This window comes from Nomia melanderi, chromosome 10 (assembly GCF_051020985.1).
Source record: "Nomia melanderi isolate GNS246 chromosome 10, iyNomMela1, whole genome shotgun sequence".
NCBI classification, from domain to species: Eukaryota; Metazoa; Arthropoda; class Insecta; order Hymenoptera; family Halictidae; genus Nomia; species Nomia melanderi.
Window position 1 is genome coordinate 639,092 of NC_135008.1, and position 18,314 is coordinate 657,405.

Sequence of the window (18,314 nt, forward strand, 5' to 3'; positions counted from 1 at the left end):
CAAGGTAAGAAGGACATCTATCATTTGAATAAAATGCTTATTAACGTAAAATTATACATAAAAGATTATACATTTGTATGCATATATAAAATACAGGAGTACTTATTGCTCAAATTTCTTATACTAAATTACGCAAAATATATACATATGTATCAACCCATGACTGATAACATGACTTAAAAACAGTTATACGTTTATTTGGTTTATAGGATGCACATTACAGGTCCGCGTGCCTGATCATTACATTTTATATGGGTCAGGTTTCAATTCTTTTTCTATTCCTTACTTGTCATTACCTGAACCCAAAACCGTTTTATTTAAGTAAATTGTAAAAACACAAAAGACCACAATAAGTACTTAATTTATGAAAATATAATTATCTTATAACTTATGTATTAAAAATGGAAGTACAAAAATGTTTTCGAGAGGACAAGGAAGCAACAGAATACTATTTACAGCGTTTGCGTACAGAACAGTCGTAAGGTTCACCACTATTTTCAACGCAGCGGTAAACCTTAACCTTTGAACTTTTAATATATTTCATTTACATACTTCATCCTATTTTGTACTTACGTTAACATGTTATCCTAAACAAATAGCTTCTTATCTAAGTTCATGTAATTTACAATTTTTCTTCTTTATTAGCATCTGATTATCATCTCCTTTAATGATACAAAAAATTACCTACAAAATTATTTGTATTCTCTGTTGATGCTAAGACATTAAAAAAGAATAGGAGAATATCATTTTCCACCGTTTCTCACGTGGTTTTAGATCTGAATTCTCATTAGTCTAACTCTATACACACTTTGGACACTCATTACGTTGCACACGTTAATATAGACAATGTTTACCTTTTTATACGACAGAAACACTAGAAGGAACAAAATTACTGTATGTGAGAAGAAGGGCTTCAAACGAGGAATAATATCATTAAAGTCATACTGCTAAAAACAGTCATGATCGTTACGTTTGTCCTGTACGATAAATTTCTACGAATCCCTATGCAATGATCTATGGATGTAGTGTTCGTTAATTACTTGTGATATTCTCAGTAGTGGATCTCACTAAAGTATATGCTTTTGATCGGTTGTAGACATTATCTATTTTATACGTCTACCGTGTATATTCAAAAGAAACAATAGAAATACGACGTTAATAATTTGAAAGACTGAATGCAGTGTATATAACAGCATCCTTGACTCGTCGACGTGATTGAGGTATTCAATTGATGTTCCTTTCTCGCCTAGAATTTACTGCAACACGGGCCTAAGTTCTTGAGTCATGATGGGATAAGAAACGAGCGGTGCAGTCGCGCCGGATATCGACAGAGGCAAACTGGCTGGTTGCTGCGTGTTCGGTGGCTGTTGGTTGGTCGCTTGCGGACCCGAACCGCTCATCGTGATCGTTTGCTGAGCCATCGTGACGATGGGTGGCGGTATGGATACCGGTGCCATCGAGACCGCTGCAATAGAAACAGGTGCAACTGTGGCTATACTTACAGGTACAGTCGCAACACTCGCGGTAACTGTACGCAGCGTCCCAGCTGCTACCGCTGCGTTCACCATTTGTTGCGGCGTTGGAGCTTGAGACGGTGGCACGGTGTTTGTAATTGTAACTGCCGGAACCGTAACAGCAGTCACATTGGCAGTCCGCTTCCCAGACATTCTCAACTGGGCATTTTGATCCAGGAGAAACTCGTTAGTCGCTGTCAAGTCACTAACCTGAATAATCGGTGCACAACAAAGATACATTAGTACCCCATAAACAGTTCCAATCTTAACCCTTTTGGAGCCAGAGCCGATATATTCGCATTGCAGGAGAACTCTATCTCAAAATAAATTTATAATACGTTATAAACGGTCTAATTTCATTACGAGAGAATTAAAGAAAATACTTTTGTTTCAGCAATGCTATATTACCTATAACAACTACGTATTTCGGAAGAGATAATCCGTCCGGCGCTTACCATGTACCTTCGAATTATTTTTTCTTTTTATTATGTAATATTATTTATCTTGTTAAAAAATATATTGGAAATGCAAAGTATATACTTTGTGATAAATGGTCTATATAAAATTATGATGAAAAGATTACTTTTTGTATGCGCAAATACGTTTTGTAAGAGAGAACTCAACTTTTACTTTCTTTACGATCTTTCATACCTTTGTTATTTATATAATTTTCAATGAATATAGAAAAACTAGCGTCATTGTTTTGTTCTCTATTTCGTCCTTAATATACTGCTTCTTGAATCATGTAAATATTGTTTCTTGTTTGGTTTTTACGAGCATTCTTTTTCGCCTGGCACTAAAAGGGTTAAATACCAATTGAATAGAATGAATGAAATTAACCTGCTTCTTCAATTCTTCTATCTTCTTCCGTAGCAGCGCGTTCTCGTCCTCCAAAACAATCGCTCTAGCTTCGTTCCGCGGTATCACCGGATAATAATACCCTGGTGTAACCTGCTGTGCCGCGTGTTGACCCACCAGCGGCGAAGCTTCAAAATGAACGACGGTTTCACCGGATACTATTCGTCTCTTTGGTTCGGGAGGTCCTATGTAGTCGGGAGGATGCGAAGACGCGTTGTAGCTATTATTCGTCACTAAGTTGTGCTGATCTTCCATCTGCCAGTGAAAGCTGTGGAAAGATGTAAGCACATGTTAGAAATCAAGAACCCAGTACCGAATCGTGTCGGATTAGAGCTCGAGTTATCTCGGTAAACGCGATTCGCGTTAGAAGATAAATCTTCCGATCGTTTAATCAGGAACACGCGCCAGAAGCATCGTAATCGGCACGCCCAATGAGTTGCATAAGACGAGGATTAAAATGTTGCTTTGCAATCGCGACCCCTTCTTGTATAAGCGGTTCCATTGCAACAATAATAGTCGACGCAGTCCTATTACGACTGAAACGCTACATTTCCTCATTCATAATGGTGAATGAGCGTGCCGCGTTACATAACGCAGGCTCTCTATTTATACGCTGATACTCATCCTCCACTTAGTCAGCTCGAAATCTATTTGGTATTCCAACGAGTACGGTTCACCGAACAGCCTCTTTTCCCCGGAGCATGTACGTTACCAGCGGTCGAACAAACAAGCCAGTCTAGTTACGGTCTAAATTGTTTACACACTTACTTCCTATCCTCCTCGTATCTACGGTTCTCCCCGTTACTGGCACCATTGAAATTGTGCTGCGGCCTGGACGCGCTGTGATGAGAGACCGTGATCAAGTTCAGCTGCGGCTCCTCGCTCTTCCAGTGCCTGAACTTGCAGTTGCTCCGCTGGCAGCTGCCCTTGATGAAATCTTTGCACATAGGGTACTCGGACTTCTCATTGTTGTTTTTCAGCCTAGTTAATATGTGGGCGGGCAGCTCACCCGTCGCTCTGAACCGTTTCTCCTCGCTCTCCGTGCAATGGAGGAACTTGCAGCCGGGCCAGTTGCACATCCCGTTCTGGAAGTCGTGGCAGAACGTGTACTCGTCTACGGGGTCGTCGTCGGACCGTTCGTGCAAGTACTTGCAACGCTTCCCTCTGTGGCAGACGTTCCGCAGGAAGTCCCTGCAGACGCGGGTGGGCGACGCATCCCCGGTTGCCGCGTTCGGCGCACCTGCCGCTGTCTTGCCCACTTGCTGCTGCTGCTGCTGCTGCTGCTGCTGCTGATGCTGCCCGGCGATCGGGTTCTCCGATTTTTTTTTCAGCTTCTTCATCGATGATACATTGCGCTCGTACCTCGCGGGGAATTCTTAATCGACCGGCATTACGTTATCGCGTTGCACGAGTTATCAGCTGCAACTAGAAAAGAAATCATTCGGACACTGTAATGCGGGACTACATTCGGGTGTATATCGAGAACACATAGATAAAAGGTAGTCGACAAAGATTTCGAAGGAAATTTTCAATTGTTTTAGAGATCATTGAGAATAAATCTAAAGGTAATGTTCGATGATGGATTCTATATTGTGGTTTGATACGGATAAACGTTTCCTGGTTATATCAATTTTTCAGTTGACCGTTTACTTCACTGATCGGGCTGACATTGTAGCAATGGGAGAAAAGAAAAGAAAAAGAAGGAAATGAATGATCAGTGAGTTTGATGGTTAGGTGTTTTCTCTGTATCGATTATGATTAAATATGGACACCCAGGTGAAGACAGTAAAAGGCGTTTCCGTTAAGTTAATTTTTATTTTTTTTATATAATGACTATTACATGGGTAGTAAGATTATATCAACAGTTGTTATGTACAGTATTATCTTATTTGTATATAAACCTTTCTCGATCTTGGTATAATTACAATCTACCAAGAAAGTAACACCCATTACCGGCTGGCCAATGTTCTTTATTGGGAAATTGATTATACTTTGTCATCCTCGCGTTTGGATCAATATTTCTTACATTGGAACGGGGCAGAAATAGATCGAGCAATGGCACTGTTACTGAACTAATCAGATTTGAGAACGTACGGACAATTTCAATTGTATAAAAAGAATCGATAGAAAAGTATAGCTAGAATTCGTTTTTAGAAACTGACACACGTATCTAGGCCATTTCCTTGTGAAACCGTTAAACACACCGATCCGAACGAAAATCGTATTCGAAACATTCCCAATCCAATAGTGTCTCTTCCCTCTTCTTCTTCTTCCTCGGTTTTTTTTCGTTTAAAAAAGAGAGAGAGAGAGAGAGAAAAAGAGAGAAAAAAAACATTTATTAGGTCGATTGTACGGATATGCTTCTATTGTCATGCTACCAATGAAGAAAAGACACAACGCGAAGTCCTTCGATAATTCCTACCGCCACAGTCTCACACGCTGCCGCTAATTTATAAGCGACAAGAATCATCGAAGCACCGTGCGCATAACGAAACAGGAATTTGAGAAATAATTAGCAATAAAATACGTAGAACATCGAATGGTTTATCAACAAAGTATTTTTTTTTATATATTTATATATATATATATATACACAAAACAATAATATATATAAAAAAAAAAGAAAAACAGTTGCGATTTAAAATCGATGAATGCTAACATTTAAATAAATTGTTTAATTAAATCAACGAATTTACAATTGGACCACGCGTAAAGCGATTACCGGAAAAATTAAGCACACGATAATTCGATTTCTTTAATTCCCTACGTGGTCGATGTTCTTTTTAAAAAAAAGAGTGAGTGGATGATAAAGAAAGACTAAAGAAATCGAATTACATTACACGTATTTACGTGTCAAGCACGAGAAGAACATTGAAATTCATGAAATAAATATCGAGTATTTTACTCTCTTAATTCACAGTTCGTAAGATTAGGAGAAGGTATTAATTCGATTAAATTAAATAGAATTAAATTAAATTTTGCAAAGTATTGAATACATCGAGAGACTTTGTTTGTTTTTATAAAAATTGATCGTTATATATAAACATTATTTGTAATTTATGTAACAAACATCCATGTCGTTGGACGTGCAACATTGGAAATAATTGCAAAGAATAACGATGCAAAGTGTGCAGTGTAGTAAATATAGATTAATACCATATTTTAAGAAGATATGATATCGAGATTGGCAGCATGTTGAACATTTTATGTAGTTTTGTCTATTACTTCGGCTAATACAATTTCTTGTTCTTACACTAAAATTTCGTACTATGTACATATTTATGGTTACAAATTTCTGCTGTCATTTGATTTTGGTTCCTTGTTAAAATGGTAACATGGCATATTCTTTTTTTTTTTCTTACTTCGCCTCTGTTATCTGTCAGAGAAGATTTCTGTAATTGGTGCTTCAACAACTGTATCGGAAAAATATATACAATTCTTAATATACTTTGTTCATATAAAAATGTTCGAATTCTTCTTGAAACTACACACCTTCTGGTTCATCTGTTACGCTTACTTAAAAGCTTTTAACAAACTATGTTTTAGATGTTTATGCTTTTATCATAATACTACCGATAAAAAAAGAAATACAATGTTATTGATGAAAGTTATATGTACAGATACCAGAGAAAATATTAGAATATTTTTTGCAACAGCATCCATACTAACATAATTGCAATAGGAGCTACATAATGTATCGGTACAGAATAGCTTGTATTTAATAAATCGCCACATTGTGCTCTAAGTGCTGTATACTTCTTCGAGAGCTCTGCCTTTTCTTCGACAAAGGCATTATACTTTTCCTTTAAAATGACTAACTCCTCATGCAATTCTTGAATTCTTTGAGATTCATTCTTGGCACGATAGTATAGTTTCTTTAATTTCTCTATAATTTCTTCAGAAGGTTCATTAACTAACCAATCCTTGAGATTTTCTAACTCCTTTTTAACTGCTTGTTGTGACTCTAAATCGTCTTCCAGTTTTAAGGAATCCAAAGATCCTATTAAGGCTTGTAACAGATATTCTCTAGTGTACAAATTTTGCTGTGCGTCATTTTTAGACATGGGTTTCAATGTTTTCACATAATCCCCCTCTAAATGTTCTGTTTCGCATTCTTCATCTATTTCACTGCTATCCTTGTCTCCTTCATCCTTCTTCTCATGTTGATTAATTTCTATGGAAACAGATTCACTCAAAGATTTTGTGCTATTCGTACTTTCAATGGTAGTTTCTCTTTCTTCGCTATCCTTTATTTTTGGTGTGATCTGAAGCTGATGCAAAGCCTCTGGCTGTTTACTACTTTCTTCACAAGCAAATCGAACTTCCATTTTATGAGGTACAAAAATCTCTTCTGCTACTACATAACCAGATTCTTCTGTTTTTACTTCTATAACGGATTTCTCACTTGTATCATCACTGGTAATACTGCATGCGTCATCTGTTGCATCTGAGTTGGTGTCAGATTCTGAATTGATATCTGAATTGTCTACATTTACATTTCCATTAACCAATGTTTTTCGAGAAGGTGGTGGTAAAATATATTCTGTTACATTATCATTATTAGCCAATGAATCATCTAACTCTTCTTTTGAAAAGGAAATATCAGAATTCTTTAGTTGGTTTGAATCAATATCTTGAGAGTTAATTTGATTATCCTGTTCTTCTTTTAAAGGACAAAAACTAGATTCCATATCTATATCCATGTTATCCGCATGTATAGAATTTAATTTATTAAGAATAATATTAATGGCCTCGATAGGATTTTCTTCATCCTTTGACTCTTGCAAGTTGTCACTTGTAACTGATTTTGAATTCATATCTTGCAAAATCTGCATATAATTTCTGAGGGCAGTGATCTGTTTATAAATATTAACAGAATCTAATCTGGAATTACGTAACCTTGCTTGTAGATTCTTTTCAATTCTAGACTGATCTTCGAGTCTTTTTAACAGTTCTTGTTTCTCTTGTTCTACATTTTGTATCGTATCTTTCATTTTTTCTTCAGTCTCATTCAATTTGTTTGTGGTTTCTTGAAGTTTCTTCTGTGCGTCTGCATATTTTTTACTTAGCACCTGAAGTTCCGTTTGAGTATGCTTTCCTAGATTATGAAGGCTCTGACACTCTCCTTCTGTTTCATTTAAACGTTCTTGTAATTGAACAAACCTTTGAGATATCTCTAATTTCTCTTGCAATATTTTTTGTAATTCTTCCTTTGCTGCATTTTGATATAATGCCTTCTCTTCCAAAAGCTTGACTAACTTATTTCTGATTTTATCTTCTGTATAATTCTTAGAATAAACGCTCAATTGGTTTTCAATAGTCTCTACCCAGGACAACAGTCTGTCTTCTGCTATTAATGCTCGCCATGACTGATTGGCCACTTTTTGAGTATTTGTTACAAGTTGTTGAAGATATCCTAGCTTAGACTGCAGTGCTTTTTCTCGTCTCGAAGCCTCTTGCATTACTTGGTTCAACTTATACAAATCTTCAAGAGATACATTATTAACTGCTGATGTAATCGACGTATTAACGCTAGCTTCCTTTTCATCAGGTAAATATAATCTCAGTGTTGCAACTATACATCCATGCTTAAACTTTTTTGTACTTTCCATCACATCTACTCCAAATTGCACTATATCACCTGAATAAACCTCCTTAGGTGCCGATTCTAAACCGGCAGCACCGAGTCTATGGTTGTTAACGAATGTACCATTACTGCTGCGTGTATCTTGCAAGTAAAACTTTCCACTGGAATACCACAACAGCGCATGATTTCTAGATAATACTTTACAATCAAAGATTGCATTGTTGGGAGCAGCAGTAGCTTTTGCTACAGACCGGCCGATTTTTACAGGCTGCTCCAACGTCAATGTACGTTCCTGGAAAGGATGAGAATTCTCGCGACAGATTAAGACACCTTTGGCTGTCATTTTATTGTTCTGCGTGGCGTTTATATTCAGGTTGGAATTATTCTGACCGGTAGGAAAACTGGCATTTTGTACCCACCCACCACTGGCTACAACCATAGCCGATGGAAAATGCAATGAATTGCAAGTCTTTCCCAAAACAGTTCAACACATGTGTGGCGAGAAAAACAATATTAACTATTAACACACTGAAACGAAAGGTAAGTTTGAAAGTCGAGAGTCACTTCTATTTACTGTCATTGGACGTATGTTTAATGTCGTGTCGGTGTATCGCGAACAGTTTTATTGTTCACACCCGATTGGAAGAAATTCGACCACAGGGATCGTGTTTGGATCGTTCGAGGCGTAAGATACGTCGTGAATAGGCGTGACATACGAGTTCACATGTTTCCGCGATAGAGAAAAAAAAATTCTACTGCAACTTCAATGGTCTTCTAGTCTTCCTTTTACTATTTGTCATAAATCTGCTCGTTCGAACGACAGAGTTACACTGTACTCGTACATTAATCGACTCGAGAATGTTCGACTCGGCTCCGTAATCCGTCGGTTCTAATTTCCCACGGAATGTAATGAGAATGAATCTTCCGCACGCATTTCAGAACAGTAAAAAGATATGTTTCTCAGCGTAAGTAGCGGTGAGCGTACGCTTTCACACTTTCGTCCTTCGCACCAGTTCCCTTGCACTTTAAAGTCTTCGACGGTACGTTCGAGGAGATTCATTCGAGAACCATAATACACCTAATGCTGTGATCAACAATAGCCCGACACGATTAATCCAGCAATGTTGTGATCAACTGAACGGATCTAGACCAAAAATATTGTTCTCGAACTACTGCATTACTGTATCGAGATACAAGTGGTCCACGTTCCTGTAACTCAATGCTCTTCAGTTCCGCGTTTCGCTGTTTATCGACCGGCGGCAGTATAGTCATCTATATGAACACAACGGTGTAGCAAATTCAAACTACGTATACTTGGGCGTGCTACATCGCGATAAATATTCAGGTATAAACAGAAAAATGATAAACTATCGAAGACTGTCTCTTGAAATTACATTTATGCTCTTTCAAAAGAAGTTTAAAAGTAGGAATTACAATACTGATTACAGCGAGTGGCAACAATGATTCCGCTGTAATGCCAATGAACGAAAGAGGATAGAATTGAAAACTGTAATTTCTAAGCGAAATACATATCGCGATTGACTAATATTCTAATGTGGTTTCAAATATTCCTTTTTCATTATTTTCTTTCATGAAACGGAATGTACGTGCTATAAAAACATTCGTTTCTTTGTAGATATTAATGGACATTGTTTGTCGCATCGGTGAGCTCAGATAACTTGCAAAAGAGTGTAATAATACGGATATAAAAAAAGCAATCTCTTAGAAGTTACCTTGTCCCGAAGATACAGCATAAAAAAACTTTGCACGGCATACGTTGATTATATTTTTAATATTATTCATATTTCAGTAAATCTTGTATAATGAAATATACACTTTGTGAATGAAATGAACGCTTACCTATTTTCGACACACAAGTAGAAGTGAGATAGAAATTGAATTTCTCAATCCGTTATAACTTTAGAACTGACACGGTATGAAATATTTTATCCGTGGATCGAAATGAATCAATATCTTTTAACCGATAATTTATTACCATATGGGAATAAGTTTCTTTTTCTAATCGAGCCACGCGTAAACAAATACGATTGTTCTTATGGTTTAGAATTTCTAAATAGTATACGCATAATTGCAGAAATTATTAATATTTGTTAGCATAAGAACGAACAAATATTGAGATTAACCGTTAAATAAATATTATCAAAAATCAATATTTGAAATAGAAGTAATGAATGCTTTCGAATATTATAAAATGGTCTTATGTGAAAACATATGAAGGTCAATGTTTTTTGAGCGACTTACTTATACACAACAACGTCGAATATAACCTAAAAGGATAAGTATCGTGAATTTCATCGTTTGAACGTAGGTTGCACAACAACCTTATAACTTTTGTAAATAATAAACAAATACAAGGTTCGCCGAATTTAATTCGATTCTATCCATTCTTGCTTTCTTTTAATTACGTTCCTCTCGTACAGTAATATAAAATAACGGAATTCAACGGATGTGTTTGTGTGTACATTTACTTACTTAATATATCTTTAATAAATAGGTTAATTGGTACCTTTAATTCTATTTATATATCGTGCTATTATTAAATAATATACGTAATAACATAATTTCAACAGAAGTAAGAAAAAAAATTGAACAAAGATGTCAGATGATGACGATGATTACATGTCAGATAAATTTTTGCAAAATTCTGAGAAATCCAGTGCATCGAGTCTCTTATATCGACATGCGGATAAGAGAAAATTTGATTTGATAAAAAAAAAGAGTGAAATTGAAGCAAAGATAAAAGAAAAAAATTCTATAAAATATATGGAAGAAGAAAAGAGAGAAACAGGTTTATCTTCTGCTATTGCAAGTACTAACAAAGGTTTGTTTTCATGCTTATATTGTATGAATATTTATATATGCAACATATTATATTTTCCTATTATTTCAGGGTTTGAGTTGCTCATGAAAATGGGATATAAGCCAGGACAAGGAATAGGCAAAACAGAATCAGGAATAACTGAGCCCATTGGTCTTGAAATAAAATTAGACAGACACGGTTTAGGAAAAGGTATTAAGAGGAAACAAACAGAAAGTAAAAGTAATTTGGATGACAATAAACTAAATAACAAATGTATGAAGGACTTCCGTAGCAGAATTGCTCAGAAGAAAGCAGAACAATTATTCAAAGCAGACTTTCGTAAAAGTCAAAAGATTTGCGAACAGTTAGACAGGCAATCAAGTATAGAGAAACCTGTGGAAGCATGGTATTGGTTGCCACAAGAGACTGAAAGCAATACAGATGAAGAAGATGACAAAGAAGATGAAGAAGAAGAAGAACCTTGTGAAAGCAATGAGAGTTTAGAAATTCTTACTAAATACTTAAGGGAAAAGTATTTTTACTGTATTTGGTGTGGAGTGGCATTTAATAATGAAAACGACTTGGTAAACAATTGTCCTGGAAATACAAGGAACGATCACTAAATACAGGTGGTGACATATATATTTGTGAAAGGAATATAAGTAATAAAACAATGGACTAAAATTTTTACTACTATGTTTTTACTTACATTATTTACTGTAAACACCCTGCAAGAAAACATACAAGGTATAAAAGGCTAAAGCCCTAAGTAGCATTAGTCATATTTCTTTGATACGATCACCCACTGTGCATTGAAACATAAAAAACCCATTAGAGTCATGATGCAAAATACTGAAAAAGTAATGTCCCCAAGCTGGAAAAAATCCAATGCTACATAGTGTAAAAGCAGGGGAAAGTTATCCTGATTCTGCTATGCTATTATATCTTAGCAGGAGTTCAAGCACCCCCAGTTATTGTATGTTGGAGGGAAAGCTACCTATAAAAGCATCTGTTTGATTTTCTGTGCTTTCATTTGAGTTAAGATCTCTGACCACACCCGTCCTGCATTAGAAGGCAGTCAAGTAAAAAGAATATCGATTACAATAAGGCAGTTAAAATGTTCGAATTTTCAACAATTTTGTTATCAATTGTATTCATATTTATCAATGGCACAATTTCTCAAATGATAGATGATGAGAGCTGTGAAACATTACAGTCAGAAGTACATATTACAAAAGGTCTTTTGTTTTCATTTATTATAGCATTTACACTTAAATAAATAGGCTAAAGAAAATATGTTGCCCTTTTCAGATGAATATGATGAAATAGGACGTTTGAAAAGAACATGTAGTGGTGACATACCTGTCACAAAATGTGAAGGCTTTTGTACTTCACAAGTGCAACCAAGTGTTGCTAGTACTACAGGATTCTCAAAGGTAAATGAATAGTGACAGTAACAAAAAAAAAAGTGTAAGTTCTACAAGTATACATGAAATAATCTTCTGATTTTTTTAATAGGAATGCTATTGTTGTCGAGAAAGTTACCTCAAGGAAAGAGTGGTCACCTTACATCATTGTTATGATTCAGATGGCATAAAATTATTGAACGAAGAAGACAGAATAATGGAAATTAAAATACGAGAACCAGTAGAATGTAAATGTACTAAATGTGGAGATACTTCTCGATAAATATAATGGAAATAATTTAATTGAACAATATTGCGAATTATATCTTCAAATTATGTAATAGAAATTATATTATTGAAAATAAAATGAAAAATACAAAGCACATTTGTAATCAATGATTTCCCTTCTCCTTTTAGATCTGTATTTCACTTAGGAAGAAAATCAATTTTAAATATTCCAATATCATCAAATATTTTAAGAGATTTTTTAGTTGGGATTGAATAAATAATATGTTGAGATTAGTTAAGCATTACCTTAGTATTAAATTAACAGAACTATAATCACTGAGTTAGTATATCATTAACAACTGAAATATTATTGAAATAAATAATTATAGAACAATTCAAGTAAATGTACAAAAACATGTTAACACATTCCATGACTTCAATACATTTAAATCATGCATATATTTTTGAAATTAATATTGTATTAATTATGGTAACCATGTTAATATTCAATTTTATAAAGATTAATATAAATTAATAAACAAAGTTACTAAGAAACGAATTGATTTATTATTTCAGTTATTAAAGGATCTATAAAAAATTAGATTATTTATTTTAGAAAATTAAATAATAAATAATACAGCACACAATTGACATATTATTAATTTCATACCTTTTGCCATCAATAAAGCAATACTTTGCAATACTTTTTATACTGACAGAAAAGATGAAAAGCAGAAATTAAAAAATTAGCATGTGACACATCTATCTAATCTAAATATACTGCAAATTGTCTTTATTATGTAAAGCAATAAAACATCTTGACATTTTTTTATTTATTAGTTTCTTTTCCAAAATATTAATACAAAACATACTATTTCTTTAAAGAGTTATACATAAATGAAATATGAAAATTATAAATTTGATAGCAGTAGTAATCAAAGTTGAATGGCAACAGCAGTTGGTAGTCTTTTAAAAAATAATGTCATCAATCTTTGATTTTTTATATTTCAATATAACAAAGAATATAACAATAAGCTGAGTTTAAATGAGTTGGTATTTTTCTACAATTTCTGAAATTGTCTGAGATCAGTTGTTAATACTTGAAGATGTTTAAATCCTTATGATTTGTTAGTACCATACCTAAATATGAGATAGTTATAAAAAAATATATTTCAGTAATTTACTTGTTACATTTGTGCAGATTAAAATCAAATAATTCAACTACTTACATATATGTTGAAAAATATTAATGAAAACTGTTATTCGTGCTTTGATAAAAAATGTACTTTTTTAGGGAAAATTGTCACATGCTTTCACGTTCTTATTCCTTCCTTATTGCTATTAACATTAGCATCAGAAGGGAAGGGAGGAAACACGGCCACCTACAGGGTATAAAAGGGTACAACGTGAAATCTATAAGCACAGTAAGGTACTAGACCTAGGAGGAAATGTATCGTGCTAGAACTATGTTCCTGTGTCACACTGGTAAATGAAAAATCATACTACTGAGATTTTTACAAAGTAAACAAAATCATATATGAATTTAAATCTTATCTGTACACGCTATACTGTAAAAAAATATTACTTGTACATATAGCTTGTTCGGTATACATCTATCTTGTATGATCATACAAATGCTTAGATGGAAATTCTACTTGGATTTTAATCTTCGACTAGAAAACGGCAGTTATAATTGTTAAGTATTAACAAAAAGTTCTAGCTTATTAGCATTCAAATAATGCATATGTATGGGTACACACAAAAAACAAAAATTAAATAAATTATGCGCACATAAACATATATGTTTTTTTTTGGTACTTACAGTTGCAGTAGCAGTTGGTCTCCTTATATGTCTTCTATTTGGAACCACAAAGGCAGTTGTTGATGAATGTCAAGCAACACCGGTCATTCACTTTCTACAATATCCAGGATGTGTACCAAAACCGATTCCTAGTTACGCATGTAGAGGACGTTGTAGTAGTTACCTGCAGGTAAAACAAAATAAGAAACAATATCTCAGAGAAGATTTCTTTTTTTTTAAATTAATCAATTTAACTATATTAGAGCAATCTTATAAATTTGTTAACTACCAATACGTATTACTATTTGACATAATTTAATATTACTAGTTACATTAAAATAATTTAAGATTGTAAATACATAGAATAAAATAGAAGAATAATATTTAACTTATAAAGCTTTCTTCTTTATTGTTGCATATTGCTTAATTTCGAGCACGAACGAGTAAAAATTACTAAGTAAAAGTGATCTGTAGTTATAAAACTTACAGTGTATTTTCTGAGCACTTGATATTTATGTCATTTATTATTGTCAGAAATATGAACTTGAGAAACAGTTTTTCACTGTTGGTTACTAAATACTATCATACTTTTACATAACTATATCTCAGTTCGCCTCAAATAAAACTTAAAAGCTATTTCACACAACAACGATTCGACCTCTTACCTGTTTCTACAGGTGTCGGGATCAAAAATTTGGCAAATGGAGAGGAGCTGCATGTGTTGTCAAGAAAGCGGCGAAAGGGAGGCCAGTGTATCCCTGTTTTGTCCAAGGGCTAAACCGGGAGAGAAAAAGTTCCGAAAGGTTAAAATATTATCTCATATTAATCACAGAATTCCGAAGATCTCGGGGAAATGCGAGAATTTAATAACGCGTCGTCGGGTCAATCACTTGCACACTAAAATCAGGAGCACAGCTTCTGACACCACGAGTTTCCCACAGCCATATTGTTTTCGTCCAACCGACCAGTAGGAAGCGCGTAAAAACTGAATATTGCGCGTAATTTGAATGGGACTGTTCTACACGGATCATTTGTCCAATAGGATCGTGTATTTTATCCGCTTTCCATTTTCTATATGTTACAATGAGAAAGTACAGAAAAAAGATTTTTTATTGATTTCGAAGGATTCGCAGAATTTATTGGAAAATTTGGCATACGAATGTTTTTCACAGGTAATTACCAAAGCGCCTCTGGAGTGCATGTGCAGGCCGTGTACCAGCGTGGAAGAGTATGCAATTATCCCACAAGAAATTGCTGGATTTGCCGACGAAGGTCCATTTACAACATCTGCTCATTTCAGAAGGTCATCCGACTTACAATAACTACTTCCTGTAATTTTCTGCAGATTACTAAACGAAAAGAAATTGGAATAAAAAGTGTTATTTGCTTGATATATGAAATTGTAAACATCGGAAATTATAATCAGATGGACAAACTGAAAATATAGAATACGTTTAATAAAATATAAGCATAATTGTAAACGTTATGTTAACATCAAACATCCGTTTCACTTATTCACGTTTGAAAATCCTTTATGTTTAATCCTTACACGTTTGAAAACTCGAATCAGCGGAAAAATGTTTTTGCACTTTACTGTTGATTTTGATCAATCGATTCAAAAAAAAAAAAAAGAAAAAAAAGATTAACGATTATTTAAGAAAATGTGAAAAAACTTTACTAATGATTTTGGTGGATGTACATCAGAAGCCTTATTAGTTTGTTATAAATAATTTCAGTTATATTACATACATATAAAATAACTACATTGTAATAAATATACAATATAGGATATTACGCATATTTAGTGTTTTGAAAATGCGTATTCATGTTATACAGTAAGATTATAATTATTGCATCTTAACGGTATGCTGTAGCTCATTACATCCTGTCAAGTATACATTATCTACAATCTTTAAAGTTTCAAGTGCATCAAATATTAAATGTTATTTTTATTTTCTTTAATAAACTTCGTTCAAAATCGTATGCGTATAATTCGTTCGTTATTATAGATATACCGTTTTTCTTTATTTTTCTTGCGGTTATGAAGATAACGTACGAACGGTTATTACAAAAAAATATACAGATTACTTAATTCAGTGAATATTTCATCTTCGGCGTTGCGATCGATGCATCTAGACAGGCTTATATTCGAGAAAATAACCAACAACAGTTTTGACATGGAGTTCTTTTTTATTTTTTTTCGTATAGATATGATTTATCATAGAAGTTTACGTGTGTATCTGTGTGTATCGTGTTTTGGAGTCTTTTTTAGTGATATTTTATTTATATTATGTATATGTATATTAATGTAGACGTAAGTACACGCAAATATATATATATGTATATGTATGTATATATACATATATGTATATATGTATATATAAACAGGTTATATACGTGCGTGTCCATACGTAAAATTGTCCAACACGTGAACGCAACATGCACGTGTGCAACAATTTCGCGACAGCGCCGCCGCCATTGTCCTTTATATCTGCGATCTGTCCAATTTTCACTTACAATATTTATTCATTAAATATTTACAGTGATAATCTTTTTGTATGTGCGATTCGTTTATCGACATGTTTCCAACAATATTTCTTTTTTTTGTTTATTTTAAGTATTTATATATATATATATAATTTATTTAATTATATATATATATACATGTATAAATTATTGTAGTTTTGTTTATTTACTGTGTCTCGAACGTGTCCCACGTTTCATCTCGTCGAATGATACATTCCAACATCTGTCAGTGGAATGAGATCGTTCAAGGAGACGAATTTTATAAAGATCAAGCATCGATCATTAATATTTTCATACTTTTCGCATAGTTCTTCCGTCGTGCTTTACGTTTTACTTTTACAGTGTGAAAAAATTAGTAGCGATGTCATACTTTCTTCTTCTTCACTCCTCTTTGTATTTTTCTTCATTCTTCTTTTCATTAAAAAAAAAATTTATATATATATGTGTGTGTGTGTATATATATATAGAAAATTTCCACTTTCTAATGTTCAGTCGTAGAACTGATTCAAATTAAATAAATTGTTCGATAGGTCCGACTTTCTAATATTTTGAAATAATTTCATGATTTCATCAAAAATATGCTATGCATTTGGAATGCAGTACATTGTATATACCATGAGAGTACACGAAGCGGCAAAAGAAAATAACGAGGCTTCCGCGTGAACTACAAAGGAATTGCGACTAAGGGAATATATCATACCGCCGATTAGTCAAAATAAAGTATAACTTTTCTACGAATATTTCAGGAGGTAATAATATTATTATACGCATGAAACAGATATTTTCTGCATACGTACGAATCGTCAGACATCGAATACGATACTTAGGAAATTTGTATCCTTTCGGCGACATGCAACTCATAAAAAATGATAAATAGCAAAAAGAATCATTGCCTATTAAATCTAGTATTCATGAAGGACTAAATGAAAAAAAATACCTACATTTAAGAGTAGCCGAGTTTTATATTCCATGTTCTCGGTACCAATCAATAATTACAGTTTCTTAAATAAGGAGAGTATATTTAGTAACATGAGAAACATTAGACAAAAACAATGTAAAATTGTTTCCTAGAATTAAATAAAAATAATCTTTCTTTTATATAACTGCACTCGGAGTTTACCTATTTCCTTTTCGTATGTATAATAGTATATCCAAAGGAAATTGTATTTTTCACACTGTACTTTAAATTAGTATAACAATTTTATACAATTTGCTACGGCACCTGCCACCTGAATTACATGCAGACATTCCATCCCACGCACTATAATCTGTTCTTTCAATGATTATAAATAACTAGTGTTTAAAAAATAGTAGCGCCTTAATATGCACACCATTTGTATCCTTCCGTTTCCTAGTTTCAACATAATTCTACACTACGAACCCTAAAGTTTCGTAATGTTTTATGTTACACTTTTCACTCTCATTCTTTCTTTTCTTAGTTTACGAACGTTCCTTTTTTTTTTTTTACCTTTTCTTACAGTAGAATACATCGTATGCTCGCAAAGATATAAATTAGTAATTCTGTTTATAATCGTTAGAATAATAGGAAGAACCGTCGCCCTTTTATCAGACT

At 33.7% G+C, this 18,314-nt stretch overlaps 4 protein-coding genes across 11 annotated transcripts; 2 read left to right on the forward strand and 2 right to left on the reverse strand.

Annotated features, from left to right (window-relative positions):
* Nucleotides 1-20: 20 nt before the first annotated feature.
* LOC116430349 (zinc finger CCCH domain-containing protein 10) lies at nucleotides 21-15,028 on the reverse strand. 4 transcript variants are annotated; one of them, XM_076371783.1, is made up of 6 exons: nucleotides 14,881-15,028; nucleotides 14,237-14,399; nucleotides 3,382-3,797; nucleotides 3,141-3,309; nucleotides 2,355-2,640; nucleotides 21-1,724 (listed from the first exon to the last, which is right to left on the reverse strand). In XM_076371783.1, the coding sequence occupies exons 3-6, from the start codon at nucleotides 3,710-3,712 to the stop codon at nucleotides 1,254-1,256; spliced, it is 1,257 nt and encodes a 418-aa protein (XP_076227898.1). In that variant the 5' UTR covers nucleotides 3,713-3,797; nucleotides 14,237-14,399; nucleotides 14,881-15,028; the 3' UTR covers nucleotides 21-1,253. The 4 variants fall into 4 exon arrangements, with proteins under 4 accessions (XP_076227898.1, XP_076227895.1, XP_076227897.1 ...); XM_076371780.1 differs by having other exon boundaries at nucleotides 3,141-3,797; XM_076371782.1 differs by lacking the exons at nucleotides 14,237-14,399; nucleotides 14,881-15,028 and adding an exon at nucleotides 9,693-9,777 and having other exon boundaries at nucleotides 3,141-3,797.
* On the reverse strand, nucleotides 4,168-8,398 carry Slmap (Sarcolemma associated protein). Its single transcript, XM_031984270.2, has one exon. The coding sequence runs from the start codon at nucleotides 8,396-8,398 to the stop codon at nucleotides 6,008-6,010; it is 2,391 nt and encodes a 796-aa protein (XP_031840130.1). The 3' UTR covers nucleotides 4,168-6,007.
* LOC116430319 (G patch domain-containing protein 11) lies at nucleotides 9,169-11,470 on the forward strand. 5 transcript variants are annotated; one of them, XM_031984276.2, is made up of 3 exons: nucleotides 9,169-9,304; nucleotides 10,551-10,801; nucleotides 10,871-11,470. In XM_031984276.2, the coding sequence occupies exons 2-3, from the start codon at nucleotides 10,576-10,578 to the stop codon at nucleotides 11,401-11,403; spliced, it is 759 nt and encodes a 252-aa protein (XP_031840136.1). In that variant the 5' UTR covers nucleotides 9,169-9,304; nucleotides 10,551-10,575; the 3' UTR covers nucleotides 11,404-11,470. The 5 variants fall into 5 exon arrangements, with proteins under 5 accessions (XP_031840136.1, XP_031840132.1, XP_031840131.1 ...); XM_031984272.2 differs by lacking the exon at nucleotides 9,169-9,304 and adding an exon at nucleotides 9,894-10,474; XM_031984271.2 differs by lacking the exon at nucleotides 9,169-9,304 and adding an exon at nucleotides 9,899-10,434.
* Nucleotides 11,621-15,663, forward strand: LOC116430316 (bursicon subunit alpha). The gene is made up of 6 exons (XM_076371784.1): nucleotides 11,621-12,018; nucleotides 12,092-12,216; nucleotides 12,299-12,453; nucleotides 14,294-14,405; nucleotides 14,893-15,018; nucleotides 15,388-15,663. The coding sequence occupies exons 1-6, from the start codon at nucleotides 11,898-11,900 to the stop codon at nucleotides 15,535-15,537; spliced, it is 789 nt and encodes a 262-aa protein (XP_076227899.1). The 5' UTR covers nucleotides 11,621-11,897; the 3' UTR covers nucleotides 15,538-15,663.
* Nucleotides 15,664-18,314: the final 2,651 nt, after the last annotated feature.